The sequence below is a fragment of the Anomaloglossus baeobatrachus genome, chromosome 4 (assembly GCF_048569485.1).
Source record: "Anomaloglossus baeobatrachus isolate aAnoBae1 chromosome 4, aAnoBae1.hap1, whole genome shotgun sequence".
In the NCBI taxonomy this organism is placed as follows: Eukaryota; Metazoa; Chordata; class Amphibia; order Anura; family Aromobatidae; genus Anomaloglossus; species Anomaloglossus baeobatrachus.
The window spans coordinates 293,020,658-293,039,362 of NC_134356.1; the positions used below are offsets into that span (position 1 = coordinate 293,020,658).

Here is an 18,705-nt window from a genome sequence, read left to right on the forward strand (position 1 = left end):
TTTCCAAAATGGGGCCACTTGTGCGGGGTTTCTGCTGTTTAGGTACCTTAGGGGACCTCCAAATGCGACATGGTGCCCGCAATCTTTTTCAGCCAAATTTCCTTTCTAAAATTTAAATATTGCTCCTTTCGTTCCAAGCCCTCCCATTTGTCCAAACAAAGGTTTCAGACCACATGTGAGGTATCACCGCGCTCATAAAAAAGTGGTTAACAAACCTTGAGGTCAAATTTTTGGAATTACCTCTTGAAAAAGTGAGAAAATTGATGCTAAAGCAACATTTTTGAGAAAATTATTAAAATTTTCAATATGACAACGTAACGTTAACAAAATCTGTGAAGTACCTGTGGATCTAAAATGCTCACTATACCCCTAGATAGAAGCCTTGAGGGGTCTAGTTTCCAAAATGGTGTCACTTGTGAGGGATTTCTTCTGTTTAGGTACCTTAGCGGACCTGTAAATGCAACATGGTGCCCGCAATCTATTTCAGCCAAATTTGCTTTCCAAAATTCAAATATTGCTCCTTCTGTCCCGAGCCCTCCCATTTGTCCAAACAGAGGTTTCTGACCACATGTGGGGTATCGGCGCGCTCATAAGAAAGTGGGGAACAAGTTTTGAGGTCCATTTTGTTGTGTTATTTCTTCTAAAAGTGAATAAATTTGGGTTAGAGCAACATTTTTAGGTAAAATTTAATTTTTGCTTTTTTTCATTCCACATTGCTTTTGTTCATGTGAAGCACCTGAAGGGTTAATAAACTTCTTGAATGTGGTTTTGAGTACTTTGGGGGGTGTAGTTTTTAGAATGGTGTCACTTTTGGGTATTTTCTGTCATCTAGGCCTATTGAAGTCACTTCAAATGTGATGTGGTCCCTAAAAAACTGGTTTTGTAAATTTTGATGTAAAAATGAGAAATTGCTGATAAACTTTGAACCCCTCTAACTTCCTAACAAAAAAAAATGTTGTTTCCAAAATTGTGCTGATGTAAAGTAGACAAGTGGGAAATGTTATTTATTAACTATTTTGTGTCACAGAAATCTCTGGTTTAACGGTATAAAAATTCAAAAGTTGAAAATTGCTAAATTTTCAAAATTTTTGCCAATATTCAATTTTTTTCATAAATAAACACAAAAAATATTGTCCTAAATTTGGTACTAACATGAAGTCCAATATGTGACGAAAAAACAATCTCAGAATCACTGGGATCCGTTGAAGCGTTCTAGAGTTATAACCTCATGAAGTGACACTGGTCAGAATTGCAAAATTTGGTCTGGTCATTAAGGTGAAAATTAGCTCCGTCACTAAAGGGTTAAATTTATGCACTCCATAATTGTTTTCTTTTTTTTTTTCCTTTGATTTTCTACATTAAATACCATTGCTATGTACTGATTGTTTTCAAAATGGTATTTTATTGTTGTTTAAAACTTCAATAAAAAATTATTGGTTCATAAAGAAGCGCACATGGTGCCCATCTCATAGGAAGAGAACAGCTCATAAGAAAAACAGAGATCATGACCCTGCCCGGACAATGATCCCATCTTTATATGAAGCTGATAGAACTGTAGCTGCTATTTGCATTACTTATGGACTAAACAAACACCGATCATTTCTGACCCATAATGCCACACATGAGCTTTGCATGTCGTGTTCTGGGATACAATGCCACTGAATTTGGCTGACAATAGGCACGGAGATCAGAAGCATTCACCTTGGCCATAGCAGTGTTTGCTGAGACATGACTGTGACCTCGAGGACTGGCAGCGACTCCTTTTATTTCCAAATCCATATTGAAAGCTGAAATAAAGGAAAAACAATATCAGAGACGTACATGCCCACCTATGGAATAATAGCAGAAAAGTGCCAGTGCAACCTGTGCCAGCCAAGCAGCTACAACCCACCACACAGAAAAAGCAAGACCCCACACTGCTCAATTATCGGAACCGAAAAAAGGAGTCTCAGAAAATGGCGATACAACACTATTTTTTTTAAACACCAATATACTGTATACATACGATACAGGTTTGGTATGAAGTGATCATGCCGACCTGAGAGGCCATGTTGTCAGGTCATTTTACCGCACAATTAAAAAAAACAATGGTAGAAGTTCATTTTTTTTCCCTGAAATAAAAAAGTTATGACTTTTGTAAGGGAAAAAAAAAAACAAATCTTAGTCGTGTTGGGAAGGAGTTAAAGGGGTTGTTCTCCTTCATACAAGGTTCTGTAGTCATCTTCCCAAGGCGATTCTCCACCACTGCTCTCACTGCCTGGCACTGGTGGGGTGCTGACATCAGGTGAACAGTGTGGCGGTCAATCTGTGAGCTCAGCATTTCTGGAGGGAGAGCGTTTCTGGAGGGGGAGCGTTTCTGGAGGGGGAGCGTTTCTGGAGGGGGGGGGGGCACATTTCTGGAGGGGGCGTTTCTAGAGGGGGAGCATTTCTGGAGGGGGCGTTTCTAGAGGGGGAGCATTTCTGGAGGGGGCGTTTCTAGAGGGGGAGCATTTCTGGAGGGGGCGTTTCTAGAGGGGGAGCATTTCTGGAGGGGGGCGTTTCTGGAGGTGGAGCATTTCTAGAGGTGGAGCATATCTGGAGGGGGGGGGCCTTTCTGGAGGGGGAATAATTTCTGGAGAGGGAGCATTTCTGAAGGGGGGGGCCTTTCTGAAGGGGGGGACCTTTCTGGAGGGGGGGCCTTTCTGGAGGGGTGTTTCTGGAGGGGGGCAGTTCTGGAGGGCACGTTTCTAGAGGGTGGCGCGTTTCTAGAGGGGTGGCGCGTTTCTAGAGGGGGGAGCGTTTCTGGAGGGGGGACGGTTCTGGAGGGGGAGCATGTCTGGAGGGGCGTTTCTGGAGGAGGGGGTGTTTCTGGAGGGGGGGCGGTTCTAGAGGGGGAGAATTTCTGGAGGGGGCCTTTCGGAAGGGGGGGGTATTCTGGAGGGGGGGGCCTTTCTGGAGGGGGTGTTTCTGGAGGGGGGCCGTTCTGGAGGGCGCGTTTCTAGAGGGGGGCCGGTTCTGGAGGGGGAGCATGTCTGGAGGGGCGTTTCTGGAGGAGGGGCGTTTCTGGAGGGGGCGTTTCTGGAGGGGGAGGGGCGTTTCTAGAGGGGGAGCATTTCTGGAGGGGGGGGCGTCGTTTCTAGAGGGGGACAATTTCTGGAGGGGGGACGTTTCTATAGCGGGGAGCATTTCTGGAGGGGGCGTTTCTAGAGGGGGAGCGTTTCTAGAGGGGGGAGCGTTTCTGGAGGGGGACATGTCTGGAGGGGACGTTTTCTGGAGGGGGAGCATTTCTGGAGGGGGAGCATTTCTGGAGGGGGAGCATTTCTGGAGGGGGACATTTCTGGAGGGGGCGGGGCATTTCTGGAGGGGGCAGTTCTGCGGGAGGGGGCGGGTGTTTCTGGAGGGGGAGTTTCTGGAGGGGGAGCATTTCTGGAGGGGGCGTTTCTAGAGGGGGAGCATTTCTGGAGGGGGGACGTTTCTGGAGGGGGACGTTTCTAGAGGGGGAGAATTTCTGGAGGGGGGGACGTTTCTAGAGGGGGAGCATTTCTGGAGGAGGGGACGTTTCTAGAGGGGGAGAATTTCTGGAGGGGGACGTTTCTGGAGGGGCACGTTTCGTCTACACTTGCGGAGCTGCTGAGCGCACCGATTGCCTGCCAGGCTGTGGATATCACCTCAGTGCCGCAGCTAATGCCAGAACAGTGGAGACCAGCCAGTGGACCTGGGAATGGTGAGTACAGGGCGGTTTGTTATTTTACATCAAACTGCAGCTGGGGCTGACCGATATCTGAAGGGTGCATCCCATCTGACCTGTGCAAACGTCATACTTTGAGTATGGGGTTCCACTGCTGAGACCTGCAGAGTGGTGGGACAGTGCACGACTATGGGGCTGACGAGCGGCCCTGGGGGGGAGCATTCTACTCATGAATGCGGGGGCTCAGCCGTCGGACCCCCACTAGCAGGGAACTATGGTGGGATCTTATTAGAGGTCTATAATGCCACCTGTCATTCCTCGTCATCAGAGTTGAGCTAACTATCCTGGACCTAGCAAACATCTCACAGGACGATGTTCTGGCTGCAGCACCAAGTACAAAGCACACGATCTGTTCACACGGACTCACCTTCTTGTGCGGCTGGAAACAGAAACAGCCCAGCTCGGAAGTCAGAAGGTGCGACACTTGTTACCACGGAAACCAGACATGCGACACAGGAGTGTTTGCGTTCCATGGCGGAACGCACAGTTTAGAAATCTGATTGGCTTCGAGTGTATCACGTGGTATCGCGGCACTTCCAAGCCGTATGTGTGATGTCGCTCCCGGTACCGGGGATTTCAGAGTCATCTGCAGGACACGCCTGGTTAGGCCGGCATCACGTGCTGCCCCTTCTCCGTCACATTCTCCGCCGCCTGTCCCGGTGACCGTACATACATCTAGCGGTATGGGACACGTCACAGCAGGCAGCCAATGAGAGTGCGCGGGCGGGGAGCTCTCCGTACAGGCGGGTGTCCGCTCCACGGCAGTCATCATGGTGCTCTCCAGCTCCCAGCACCTGCTGCTCGCCGTGGCCCTGGCACTATGTGCCTGCGTCCTACTTCCCCGGATGTTTGGGGCCACTGCGAGGGACCCTGGCAAGGAGCCCCCCGGGAAGAAGCCCCCTCCCTTACATGGCCGCCCCGCCGGCAAAGGTAATCGGTGTGTGTGTGTGTGTGTGTGTGTGTGTACACGAGTACCAGTGCGACCACTCCTCTCTGCCCTGCTGTGTCTCATCTGGACATAATATGACGGCTTCATATTATCCAAAACTTTCTTTAAAAATTATAAATAGATCTTCATTACAAAACAGGACTTTCTTTAATATTTTGCCTTACAGACATCTGTATCCGCTAAAACCCGTATCTACCGCCTAGTGAGCCCGCGGATATATAAATCTACCGCCTAGTGAGCCCGTGGATATATAAATCTACCGCCTAGTGAGCCCGCGGATATATAAATCTACCGCCTAGTGAGCCCGCGGATATATAAATCTACCGCCTAGTGAGCCCGCGGATATATAAATCTACCGCCTAGTGAGCCCGCGGATATATAAATCTACCGCCTAGTGAGCCCGCGGATATATAAATCTACCGCCTAGTGAGCCCGCGGATATATAAATCTACCGCCTAGTGAGCCCGCGGATATATAAATCTACCGCCTAGTGAGCCCGCGGATATATAAATCTACCGCCTAGTGAGCCCGCGTATATATAAATCTACCGCCTAGTGAGCCCGCGGATATATAAATCTACCGCCTAGTGAGCCCGCGGATATATAAATCTACCGCCTAGTGAGCCCGCAGATATATAAATCTACCGCCTAGTGAGCCCGCGGATATATAAATCTACCGCCTAGTGAGCCCGCGGATATATATAAATCTACCGCATAGTGAGCCCGCGGATATATAAATCTACCGCATAGTGAGCCCGCGGATATATAAATCTACCGCCTAGTGAGCCCGCGGATATATAAATCTACCGCCTAGTGAGCCCGCGGATATATAAATCTACCGCCTAGTGAGCCCCCGGATATCCGTATCTACCGCCTAGTGAGCCCGCAGATATCCGTATCTACCGCCTAGTGAGCCCGCGGATATATAAATCTACCGCCTAGTGAGCCCGCGGATAGCTGTATCCACCACTTAGTGAGCCCGTAGGTATCTGAATCCACCGCCCAGTGAGCGTCCGAATATCTGTATCCGCTGCCTACTGAGCACACGGATATCTGTATTGATCACCTATCGAGTGGATAATTGTATCAACCACCTAGCAAGTGCAAATATCTGTATCTGCCACCAAGCAAGTATCTGTTTTGGCTGCCTAGTGAGCTCGCATGTCTGTATTTACCACTCTAGTACGCTTTAGGTGCCGTATAATTCTTGGGGCTTCTGGTTTTCTTTATAAAAAAAAAATCAACAAAAACAAAATTGTAACTCTACTGTATAAGCCGCCCTCTTGTGAAGCATGACCGCAGGTAATTACTTATACTGCCCTTCTGCAATATATGGCTTTGGGAAGTAACGTCTCTATACAGTATAGTCAGAGAGTAAATCTGGTTCTGCAACAAGTCTCAAGGTATGAAGCTACAGAACTGCCCCTTCAGGTTTCTAATCCTGCTCCATTTCTGCTGCAGATTTCGGTTTGTTCCGTGTAGAGGACTTTTGCGCTGCAGACTGCGCCACCTCAGATGTGAATGTATTGATCGCATGTGGGGGGGGTGAGCCATTAGCACACGCACCCATTTGTGTCTTTTCCTGTTCAGGAGCAGAGTGATTCCGGTAAAAGGATGGCTTTTATCTACTTAGATTGGAAAGTCATTATACTGATGATGGAGAGAACTGGCATGATGCATTTTTAGAGTAAAACAAGGGATTATCCTTTAAATTGGTTTTCCGCGGCTAGCGGGGTATTATTATGCCACGTGAGCACTGTAGATTCTGCTGAAGGAAGTATAAAGGCTGCTTTACACGCTGCGACATCGCTAGTGATCTCGTTAGCGATGTGACACGCCAGATCGCAGATAAGATTTGTACATAGGTCATTCTTTGTAGCGCCGGTACCATGTGCGATCTCGGCAAATCGTATATGTGATCTGGCTTGTTACATCGCTAACGAGATCGCTAGTGATGTTGCAGCGTGTAAAGCACCCTTAAGGGTTGCAGCCCATCATATACCACCAATTAGTCACAGTGCCCATGTGGCATACCAATGTCACTAGCCTCAGGAGACCTGTCACCAACATCGCTGAAACAGTTTTAATGCGGGAGGAGAGTGTGCTATTTTTATTTTACATTGGGGAATATAGTACAGTGGAGCCTTGGTTTAGGAGAACAATCCGTTCTGGGAGTGTGCTTGTAAACCAAGTTACTCGTCTAGCAAAGCAAGATTTCCCATAGGAAATAATGCAAGCTCAGACAATTCGTTCCACAACTTGTTCAATGTCCCATCCTGGTCCCCTATTGTGCCATTCCACACTCGCACAAACACACATATTATACTCACCTTACCTTCCGTTCCATCGCAGGACTCCCAGTTCTTGTAGTTCGCCGCTACAGGATGTATATCAGGTAACCATCGAGACCGATGCCGGAGCTTCCGCTGGCAGAGCGCTGATGTCAAAGGCAGGAGCCGCTTGCCTCTGATTGGTCAGCGCTGTGAAGATGTAATTTACCCTCTCACTGTATCTGCTGTACAGATTCCTATTTCAAGCTGGGTTCATTGTCTTATTTGAACTACTTCTGTGTACATTTCTATTGTTGTAGGTAATCACCCCCCTAAAATGCAAGGTTATATCCTCTTGAGGCACTTCCATCCCTGGGAGTAGGGGGAGGTGGGCCTAGAGTCCAACTAGTGTAAACTCTGCTTACCTGGGAGATTCAGGCAGAGTGAGCTGAAACTTGAAGGGAGCAGGAGCTCCAGCCTGTGTGGCTGTGGACACGGACGGAGCTAGGCCTGTGTGGCGGTTCGTGGGATTGTGTGGAACTCTTTGGACTACTGTAAGGACGATTGCTTTGTAATCCGGTCCGAGGATTGTCGGGAAGGGCCCCCGAATCTGTTTTACGTGGACTTATCGTGTGCTGTTCTTGCATTCCTGTTAATAAACCTGTTGGATCATCCTCGGCCTGTTGTCTCTCTTTGCTCTGATGTACACCCCGTCACAAACTGGTGGCAGCAGTGGGATCAGAGCAGAAGAAATGGAGGACAACAGCCAATCGACGTCTGAAACCAGAACCTCAGGATACAGGAACTGGACTGTGGCGAGTCTACAAACAAAGGCCCGTGAATTAGGTGTCGGCTACAAAGGACTCTCTAAGGAGCAACTAATTGAGGCATTGGAACACGCTTGCCTGCAAGATGGCACCGAGGAACAATTTCCACAGCAAGGGGAGCAAAGACGGGAGCCGGAGGTGAATACCCAAAAAAGTCAATGGGTTGTGTGGTACAAGGAAAAGATGGCACTGCTTGGAGATGAGGCCACCATAGAAGATAAGAGGGAGGCCATGCGTGGAGCTGAAGAGAAGGAGCGCAGGATGGAGGAGATGGCATTGCTGGATAAGCAGCTCGCTGTGGAAGCCGCGAGAGGTTCCAGACAGACTGTAACCCCAGCACCCATCATGAGGGAACTTCCCAGAGTGTCCCGCAAAGACTTCAAGCAGTTTAATGAGGCTGCTGGTGACATTGAGGGCTTCTTCCAGGACTTTGAGCATCAGTGTCGATTAATGGAAGTCCCAGAAAGGGAGCGCGTCCGGCATCTGGTTGGGCTCTTAGAGGGTGGAGCTGCTGCAGCCTATAGAGCTATGGACCATCGGTGGAACTGTGAGTATGCGGATATTAAACAGACTATTCTAGAACATTATGCTGTAACGCCAGACACTTACAGGACTCAGTTCCGTACTCTAGCATGTGATGAGGAAGTGTCCTTCAAGATGTATGCCCACAAACTCAAACATCTGTGGCATCGTTGGTTGGAGGCAGAGGAGGCCTTAACCTTGGAGACCGTCCTCCAGGTCCTCCTAAAAGAGCAGTTTTACTTCAAGTGCCCCGCTGAGATCCGGGAATGGGTGCGTGAGAGAAAACCAGCGACAGTGGAGGAAGCTGCTGCTCTAGCTGATGAGGTGCTCACCATCAAGCCTCAGTGGAGGGTTCTGTTGGAGGATGGAGAGACGCCTAACAGCTCCACAACACCGGATGCCCCCAGTTATTCTGTCCCCATTGTTCCCCGTTCCTCTAAGCCACCACATGTTGATACCCGTGTTAATGTGCCTCCAGCTGCTTCTACTGCACTTTCTGGAATACGCCGGGGAGAGGAAGTAACAGAGCGCAGGTGTTATGTTTGTAGGCATCCCGGGCATTTGCAGGCCTCATGCCCAGCCAGGCCATGGAGGAATCATCCTCAAACCCCTACAGCACCTTCAGGTGGGAGCCGGCCTCCAAGTTCCCCTACCCCTTACCCAAGAGGACGCCTTGGATGGAGGGAGACCCAGCTCAGATGCTATCAATGTGGACAGCCAGGGCATCGGCAAGTCTCCTGCCCAGCTGTTCAAATGAGGACTGATCCTGCGCCCAATCGGATTGTTAATTATTTACAGCCCAGCGCCATGGAGGAAGATGTGGCACCGCTATGTGAGGACTGGCCTAGTGACTCAGCCCATGTTGCACCACCAGGAGTTTACGGGGTGCGACCTGCAGTTATGACGACTTCTGCTCATCGAGGTAAGCACTTGCAGGAGGTTGTGCTGGATGGACAGAGACTTGTTGGATTTTGTGACTCGGGTGCTTTCCTCACACTGGCTGATCCCCGAGTGGTTCGGCCTGAGGCAATCCATAGAGGACCTGCGATTGTCATTGAACTGGCTGGTGGACAATGGAGGACTATTCCCACAGCCACTGTGGATCTGAGCTTTGGTTTTGGGGTCAGGCGATGTGTGGTTGGGGTGATGGGTGGTCTGCCTGCAGCTGTTCTCCTGGGCAATGATGTGGGAGAGCTACGATGCCAATTCGTGGCTGCATGAAGCCACATGTAAGTAACGCTCTGCCTGTGTGTACTTAACCAGTGACCTGTAGAGGTCCCTAGTACGTACACAAGTTGGGAGGGGGAGGGATTGTGAAGATGTAATTTACCCTCTCACTGTATATGCTGTACAGATTCCTATTTCAAGCTGGGTTCATTGTCTTATTTGAACTACTTCTGTGTACATTTCTATTGTTGTAGGTAATCACCCCCCTAAAATGCAAGGTTATATCCTCTTGAGGCACTTCCATCCCTGGGAGTAGGGGGAGGTGGGCCTAGAGTCCAACTAGTGTAAACTCTGCTTACCTGGGAGATTCAGGCAGAGTGAGCTGAAACTTGAAGGGAGCAGGAGCTCCAGCCTGTGTGGCTGTGGACACGGACGGAGCTAGGCCTGTGTGGCGGCCCGTGGGATTGTGTGGAACTCTTTGGACTACTGTAAGGACGATTGCTTTGTAATCCGGTCCGAGGATTGTCGGGAAGGGCCCCCGAATCTGTTTTACGTGGACTTATCGTGTGCTGTTCTTGCATTCCTGTTAATAAACCTGTTGGATCATCCTCGGCCTGTTGTCTCTCTTTGCTCTGATGTACACCCCGTCACAAGCGCACTGCATTTTGAGAAGCGGCTGACAACGGAAGTTCCTCCATCATCGCGATGGTTACCTGATACACATCCTGTACCGGCGAACTACAAGAACAATGAGACCGGCGATGGAACGGAAGGTAAGGTGAGCATAATATGTGCATGTTTGTGCGGACTGCAAGAGCGGGTCAGAGCGCGGGTGAAAGTATAGAACCAGAAGTTTGTGCGGTGAGTATTTGCTCGTAAGCGGAGTTACAAATTTACAGCAAGCTTTGCTCGTATACCGAAATACTCGCACACCAAGTTACTCGTAAACCGAGGTTCCACTGTATATTAAGACGGGGGTCGCCCGAGTAGTGGACAAACCATTGAAAGCACCACTCCTGATTTTGTTTTTTATTTTACTGCTGGAGTGTTGCCACTAATCTAAGTTCCCTGCACTTAGTCTCATACTTACAAGCCGCCATCTTGTTACCTGCTGGATCGCTCCAATGTTTGCTGGGCGATCTGGAAGTCACAAGTTAATGTTAGTCTATGACTCTGAGCGCAAGAACGAGGTCCTCATAGACTTATACTGAGAGCTTGTGGGCGTTACACTCTGACATTCAGTCAATCAGAAGTTGAGGTTACAAGATGGCGGATCGGGAGCGGAGCAATGCTGGGAAGAGATATAGACTGTAGGTGGTAAGTATAATACTAGGCTCAGGGTCCTTATGTTAGTGGAACCACTCCAGCACTGAAATGAAAAAAAACCCCGCTGGATTGGTGCTTTAAAATTCCATTCAGGGGAACTAAGCGGTCTAGACACCAGTGAAAAACAACTTCATAATACAGTTGAAACCAGATGTTTCCATCCTCTCTCTAAAAAGACAAATCTGCATGTTTTTCTCACTATCTGACATGAAATCAGAATAAACCTTTTCCGTTTTAGGTCAATTAAAAACCAAAATTATTTATATTTGCCAAATACCAGAATAATCTGAAGCTTGCACATCTTCTCTCAAAAGCGCACCTCACCACCTGCGCACGTGATCCCATCCCAACCCACCTCCTCCCCAACCTCACCACTATCCTAATTCCAGCCTTAACCCATCTCTTCAACCTATCTTTAACAACTGGTACCTTCCCTTCTGCCTTTAAACATGCAACAGTCACACCCATCCTAAAGAAACCTTCCCTCGACCCAACCTCTGCTGCCAGCTATCGCCCCATATCGCTACTCCCATTCGCCTCAAAACTCCTGGAACAGCATGTCCATGCTGAACTCTCCTCCCACCTCTCCTCTAACTCTCTCTTTGACAACCTACAGTCCGGCTTCTGTCCACATCATTCCACTGAAACTGCCCTGACAAAAATCACAAATGACTTACTGCCAAAGCTAACAACCACTTCTCCATACTCCTACTTCTAGACCTATCCTCAGCTTTTGACACTGTTGACCACTCCCTGCTACTACAGATCCTCTCTTCCCTTGGTGTCAGAGACCTCGCCCTCTCTTCGATCTCTTCATACCTCTCCAACCGCACTTTTAGTGTCTCCCACTCCCACACAACCTCTTCATCCCGTCCTCTCTCTGTTGGTGTCCCTCAAGGCTCTGTCCTGGGACCATTACTTTTTTCTATCTATACATTTGGCCTGGGACAACTCATAAAGTCCTATGGCTTCCAGTACCACCTATATGCCGATGACACTCAGATCTACCTCTCTGGCCCAGATGTCATATCTCTGCTGTCCAGAATCCCAGAGTGCCGATCTGCTATATCTTCCTTCTTCTCCTCTCGCTTCCTAAAGCTCAATGTGGCCAAAACTGAACTGATCATCTTTCCTCCATCTCACCTACACTCTCTACCTGATCTATCTATTACAATAAATAACATCACGCTCTCCCCAACACCCAAAGTTCGGTGCCTCGGAGTGACCTTTGACTCTGCCTTGTCCTTCATACCACACATTCAATCCCTCACCACCTCCTGCCGTCTTCAACTCAAAAATATTTCCAGAATCCGTCCCTTCATCAATTCTCAATCTACAAAAATGCTAGTGCATGCTCTCATAATCTCCCGCCTCGACTACTGCAACATCCTCCTATGTGGTCTCCCTGCTAACACGCTCGCCCCTCTCCAGTCCATCCTTAATGCTGCTGCCCGACTGATCCACCTCTCGCCTCACTACTACCCCGCTTTTCCTCTCTGCATGTCCCTTCACTGGCTCCCAATCTTCCATCGGATCCAATTCAAACTACTAATACTGACTTACAAAGCCATCCACAAATTGTCTCCTTCATATATCTCTGAACTAATCTCTCGCTACACTCCAAAACGTAATCTCCGGTCCTCCCAAGATCTCCTTCTATCCTCCTCTCTCATTCGCTCCTCATGCAACCGCCTCCAAGACTTCTCCCGAACATCCCCAGTCTTCTGGAACTCACTGCCTCAACACGTCAGATTATCTACTACACTTGCAAACTTCAAACGGAACCTAAAGACTCATCTGTTCAGAAATGCCCATAACCTTGAATGACCTCACTGCCCCACCACCGTGCGGAGCTGCCGCCCCACCACCGTGCGGAGCTGCCGCCCCACCTACACCCCACCTACTGTCTCCTCCCCATAATCCTATAGAATGTAAGCCCGCAAGGGCAGGGCCCTCTTCCCTCTGTACTAGTCTGTCCACTGTAACTTGTATATGTATTTTGTATGTAACCCCCTTCTCATGTACAGCACCATGGAATCAATGGTGCTCTATAAATAAATAATAATAATAATAATGAGAGAGCGGGAATGTTTTAAGGTATTTTTATTACTTTCTGTAAAGTGAAAAGTTTACAAAGAGTACTATGCCTTTAAACAATATGGGACAACCAATATGATGATGTCATGTCTTTGGAAGCTTCTGATAGCTTCTGCGTTAAAGACACACCTGTGGATGTATTTTAATGCACACCTGAAACACACTGCTTTTTCATAAAGCATCATGGGAAAGTCAAAGAAATCAGCCAAAATCTCAGGAAGAGAATTGTGGACTTCCACAAGTGTGGTTCATCCTTGGGTGCAATTTCCAAATACCTGAAGGTGCCTCGTTCATCTGTACAAACAATTATATGCAAGTAAAAACAAGATTGGAATGTCCAGTCATCATACCACTCAGGAAGGAGACTGGTTCTGTGTACCAGAGATGAAAGTGCTTTGGTCAGACATGTACATATCAACCCAAGAACAAAAGCAAAAGACCTTGTGAAGATGCTGGCGGAAGCTGGTAAGATTGTGTTATTGTCCACAGTGAAACGAGTACTGTATTAACATGGGCTTAAAGGCCACTCTGCCAGTAAGAAGCCATTACTACAAAAGAAACATAAAAAATCCAGATTAATGCTTGAAAATGCATACAGGAACAAAGAGCTTAATTTTTGGAGATGTGTTCTGTGGTCTGAGAAAACTAAAATTAAACTGTTTGACCATAATGGCCTTAAAAAGGAAGACGCTCTGAAGCCTAAGAACACTCAAATGTGAAACACAGGGGAGATAGCATCATGTTGTGAGGTTGTTTACTGCAAGAGGGACTGGTGAACTTTACAAAATTGATGGCATCTTGAGGAAAGAAGATTATGTGGCAATACTGAAGCAACATTTCAAGACATCAGCAAAGAACTTAAAGCTTGGACGGAAATGGGTATTCCAAATGGACAATGACCCGAAGCATACTGCCAAGCTGGTTACAAAGTGGCTTAAGGATAACAAAGTCAATGTTTTGGAGTGGCCATCATAAAGCTCTGATCTCCAACCTATTGAAAATATATGGGTAAAGCTGAAAAGGCAGGTGCAAGCAAGGCAACCTACAAACATGGCTCAGTTACACCATTTCTATCAGGAGGAATGGACCCAAATTCCTACCAACCATTGTGAGAAGCTTGTGGAAGGATATCCAAAACGTTTCACCCAAGTCATACAGTTTAAGTGCAATGGTATTAAACACTAATGAAATGTAGCTAAACGTTTGACTTTGTAGAGAGTAATAAAAATGACTTAAAACATTCTCTCTCATTATTCTCGCATTTGGCAAAGGTAAATAATTTTGGTTCCTAATTGACATAAAACAGGAAAGGTTTATTCTGATTTCATGTCAGATAGTGAGAAAAACCTGCAGATTTGTCTTTTTAGGTAGTGTATGTAAACTTCTGGTTTCAACTGTATTATCCCTCATCCACCAAACGTTATATATGGTACAATTCAGTCAGGCAGTAACTTTCTCCTGGCACTCGCCAAACCTGGATTCATCTATCAGACTGCCTGATAGAGAAGTGTGATTCGTCACTCCACAGAACACTTCTCAACTGCTCCAGACTCCAGTGGGGTCGTGCTTTACACCAGTTTATCCAGTGTAAGGATATGTGCCCACGGGAGCTTGCTTCTGCGGCGATATCCGTAGGTACAGCCGCAGGTTTCCCGCAGCTGCCCGCCGGCATCCGCAGCTATTTTTAGCTGTGGTAGTACAGCGGAATATGTGCGGTAAACCTGCGGACTTTCATTCGATTAACCTGCGGACGTCCCGGCCTCTATCTTCATAGTGGAGCGCCAGGATTTCCACAGGTAATTCCGCAAAAATAATTGACATGCAGTTACGTGCGGCTGCGGCACATCCGCAGCATATTCCGCAGCCACACATTCCGCAGCGTGGACACAGACACTCCCCATGTCCCATAGGATAACATGGGGAGTGTCTGTACTTGCTGAAACCTGCGGATTTATCCGGAAAATCAAGATAAATCCGCAGGTTTTCCGCGGCAAAATCCACAGAAGCAAGCTCCCATGGGCACATAGCCTAAAGGGGCTTGACACTCTACGACATCGCTAATGCGAAGTCGTTGGGGTCACGGAATTGGTGACGCACATCCGGACACATTAGCGATGCCGTTGCGTGTGACACCTATGAGCAATTTTGCATCGTCGCAAAAACGTGCAAAATCGCTCATCGGTGACATGGGGGTCCATTCTCAAATATCGTTGCTGCTGCAGTAACGAAGTTGTTACTTGTTCCTGCGGCAGCACACATCGCTCTGTGTGACACCGCAGGAACGAGGAAGCTCTCCTTACCTGCCTCCCGGCCGCTATGCGGAAGGAAGGAGGTGGGCGGGATGTTACGTCCCGCTCATCTCCGCTCCTCTGCTTCTATTGGGCGGCGGTTCAGTGATGCAGCTGTGACTTAAACGAACCGCCCCCTTAGAAAGGAGGCGGTTCGCCGGTCACAGCGACGTCGCCGGGTAGGTAAGTAGTGTGACGGGTCTGGGCGATGTTGTGCTGCTTGGGCAGCAATTTGCCTGTGTCGAACAGATGGGGGCGGGTACCCACGCTAGCGATATCGGTACCGATATCGCAGCATGTAAAGCCCGCTTAAAGCTTGCATGCAGCGGCCATCAAGCTCCCAGTGCACGGTTTGTGTGCTTATGCTAATGAAGGTTTGAAGATCTGCAGTTATTGAGTCAGCAAAGCATTGGTATTACAACAAAGAAAAAATTGGGGTCTGCACAACCTTTAGTATTAATGTACAGGTTCACAAATCCACTGTGTAAAGATGTATATAAGTGCATCTCAATAAATTAGAATATCATAAAAGTTAAAGGGAACCTGTCAGATCCCATATGCGTTCTGACCTACAAGCAGGGTGATGTGTGGCCTAGAAACACCTTCCTACCCATCCCTGTGTTGTAATATTGTATTATATGAATGTATAAAAAAAAGTTTTATTACATGTTCCCTATGTAATTGATCAGAGGGTCTAGCCCGCTGGGCGTTTGCATGCTTTCCGTGGTATCGCAGCCCCTGTGGGTGTGATACCATGGATTTACATGAGTGACGTCACCGTCAGCTCCTTGAGATCCCGCACGTGCGTGCTGGCCATTCCCGTATCCTTGTTATCCGGTGGCTTGCTTGTCAGTTTCACAAGTGCACTGCGCATGATCAGAAGACTCCTGTGGTTTCGACCATGTGCAGAGCGTGTCTAAAGCCGGCAAGTAAACACCCGGATAAGAAGGCTGCGCGATAAGAAGTGCGCACGCGCGGGATCTCCAGGAGCTGACGATGACTTTGCTCATGTAAATCCATGGTATCACGCCCACAGGGGTGTGATACCCGGTTTCCCCGAAAATAAGACACTGTCTTATATTTTTTTTTTTGCCCTGAAAAAAGCGCTAGGTCTTATTTTCAGGGGGTGTCTTATTCTCGAGGAGACATGGTTGGGGGTAAGTTTACCCCCACAAAAAGCAGACCCCCCCCCCCTCTTCTCAGGATTGTCATACTTACCAGCCCAGGGCGTCTGTATGGCTCTCAGATCCTCCTGTGATCTCCCAGCATGTGTGCTGCATGCCTCCCCTGCGTCTGGCTGACATCAGATCACACACACACACACACACACAATATCGCACATGCGCACACACACTCACAACATCCGGACATACCACGTGATTCCGGCCATGTGATCCTCGGCAGGTCCTGGAAGGTCACTGCACGCACAGTATCGCCGCCGAGAAGCAAGCGATATCGCCGGATGTTGTGTGTGTGTGTTCCGCTGCAGGACCTTGATGCGCTCACCTGCTCCCGGTCGGCGTCTGGTGAGTATGATCGGGGGTCTTCTTTCTTCTGTCTTCTCTTTTCTGGGGGTGTCCGCTGCCTATAATGAAGTGTCCTGCAGTGTCTTTAACTCTTTCACCGCTGCATGACACTTCATTATTGACCATGGCAAGGTCTTATTTTCAGGGAATGTCTTATATTAAAGCTTCCCTAAAAACTCCTGGGAGGTCTTATTTTCGGGGGAGGTCCTATTTTCGGGGAAACACGGTACCACGGAAAGCATGAAAACGCTCTCTGCTCATTTACATAGGGAACACGTAAGTTATAAAAAAAAAATAAAAACATTTTTTTTACAAATTCATATAGCACAATATTACAACACAGGGATGGGTAGGAAGGGGTTTCTAGGCCACACATCACCCTGCTTGTAGGTTAGAGAACATATGGGACCTGACAGGTTCCCTTTAATTTATTTCAGTAATTCAATACAAAAAGGGAAACATATTTATTATATAGAGTCATTACACACAGTGATCTATTTCACATGTTTATTTCTGTTAATGTTAATATTGGTGATTATGTCTTCCAGCCAATGAAAACCCAAAAGTCATTATCTTAGAAAATTAGAATAATTACCACAAAACACCTGCAAAGGCTTCCTAAGTGTTTAAAATGGTTCCTTAGTCTGGTTCAACAGGCTACACAATCATGGGGAAGACTGCTGACTTGACAGATGTCCAGAAGGCAGTCATTGACAAACTCTACAAGGAGGTAAAAAGGTCACTGCTAAAGAAGCTGACTGTTCAGAGGGCTGTATCCAAGCATATTAATAGATAGTTGAGTGGAAGGAAAAAGTGTGGTAGAAAAAGGTGCACAAGCAACTCAGATAACCGTAGCCTTAGTAGGATTGTTAAAAAAATAAAACATTTGGGGAAGATTCATAAGGAGTGGACTGCTGCTGGAGTCAGTGCTTCAAGAACCACCTCACACACAGACGTATCCAGGACATGGGCTACAACTGTTGCATTCCTTGTGTCAGGCCACTTATGACCAATAGACAATGCCAGAAGCGTATTACCTGGGCCAAGGAGAAAAGGACTGGACTGTTGCTCAGTGGTCTAAGATGTTGTTTTCAGATGAAAGTAAATTTGCATTTCATTTGGAAATCAAGGTCCCAGAGTCTGGAGGAAGAGTGGAAAGGCCACAATCCAAGCTGCCTGAGGTCTAGTGTGAAGTTTCCACAATCAGTGATAGTTTGGGGAGCCATGTCATCCAGTAGTGTGGGTCCACTGTGTTTTATCAAGACTAAAGTCAGCGCAGCCATCTACCAGGAAATTTAAGAGCACTTCATGCTTCCCTCTGCCGACAAGCTTTTTGGAGATGGAAATTTCATTTTCCAGCAGGACTTGGCACCTGTCCACACTGCCAAAAGTACCAATACCTGGTTTAATAACCATAGTATCACTGTGCTTGATTGCCGAGCCAACTCGCCTGACCTGAACTGTCAACAGAAAGTTGACACACCAGACCCAACAATGCAGACGAGCTGAAGGCTGATATGGAAGCCCAGGTTGCTTTGATAACACATCAGCAGTGCCACAGGTTGATCACCTCCATGCCACGCCGCATTGATGCAGTAATTCATGCAAAAGGAGCCCCGACCAAGCATTGAGGGCATTTACTGTACAGACTTTTCAGTAGGCCAACATTTCTGAGTTTAAAATCATTTTTCATTTGGTTTTATATAATCTAATTTTCTGAGACAATGACTTTTACTGTTTGTAATGACTATATGAGTTTCCCTTTTTCTATTGAATTACTGAAATTAATTCACTTTTGATGATATTCTAATTTATTGATGCACTTGTACATACATGGTGTGGCACACTGATTACTGTATACATGAATTCCAATATTGCTATAATCATTAAAAACAAAGTATTTAGCAATTTATTTATTTTTTTTATCAAAAAACACAAACGTTATCCAACCATGTCACCAAACCACTAAATGTCCTAGCTCTCCATGTCCATGTGCCAAACTAGTTC

The 18,705-nt window shown here is 47.4% G+C and overlaps 2 protein-coding genes across 3 annotated transcripts in view; one reads left to right on the top strand and one right to left on the bottom strand.

The window, feature by feature from the left end:
* Positions 1-4,243, bottom strand: part of CAPS2 (calcyphosine 2) — a 201,512-nt gene extending 197,269 nt beyond the window's left edge. For both annotated transcript variants that reach the window (XM_075344907.1, XM_075344906.1), the window contains exons 1-2: positions 4,095-4,243; positions 1,702-1,787 (exon numbers count right to left, since the gene is read on the bottom strand). In XM_075344907.1, the coding sequence (XP_075201022.1) occupies positions 1,702-1,787; positions 4,095-4,200 (192 nt within the window). In that variant the 5' untranslated portion in view covers positions 4,201-4,243. The remainder of the gene's footprint in view (positions 1-1,701; positions 1,788-4,094) is intronic.
* An 11-nt stretch (positions 4,244-4,254) lies between these two features.
* Positions 4,255-18,705, top strand: part of LOC142303506 (uncharacterized) — a 46,734-nt gene continuing 32,283 nt past the window's right edge. Inside the window, exon 1 of the mRNA XM_075344908.1 lies at positions 4,255-4,657. Coding sequence (XP_075201023.1) covers positions 4,498-4,657 — 160 coding nt within the window. The 5' untranslated portion in view covers positions 4,255-4,497. The remainder of the gene's footprint in view (positions 4,658-18,705) is intronic.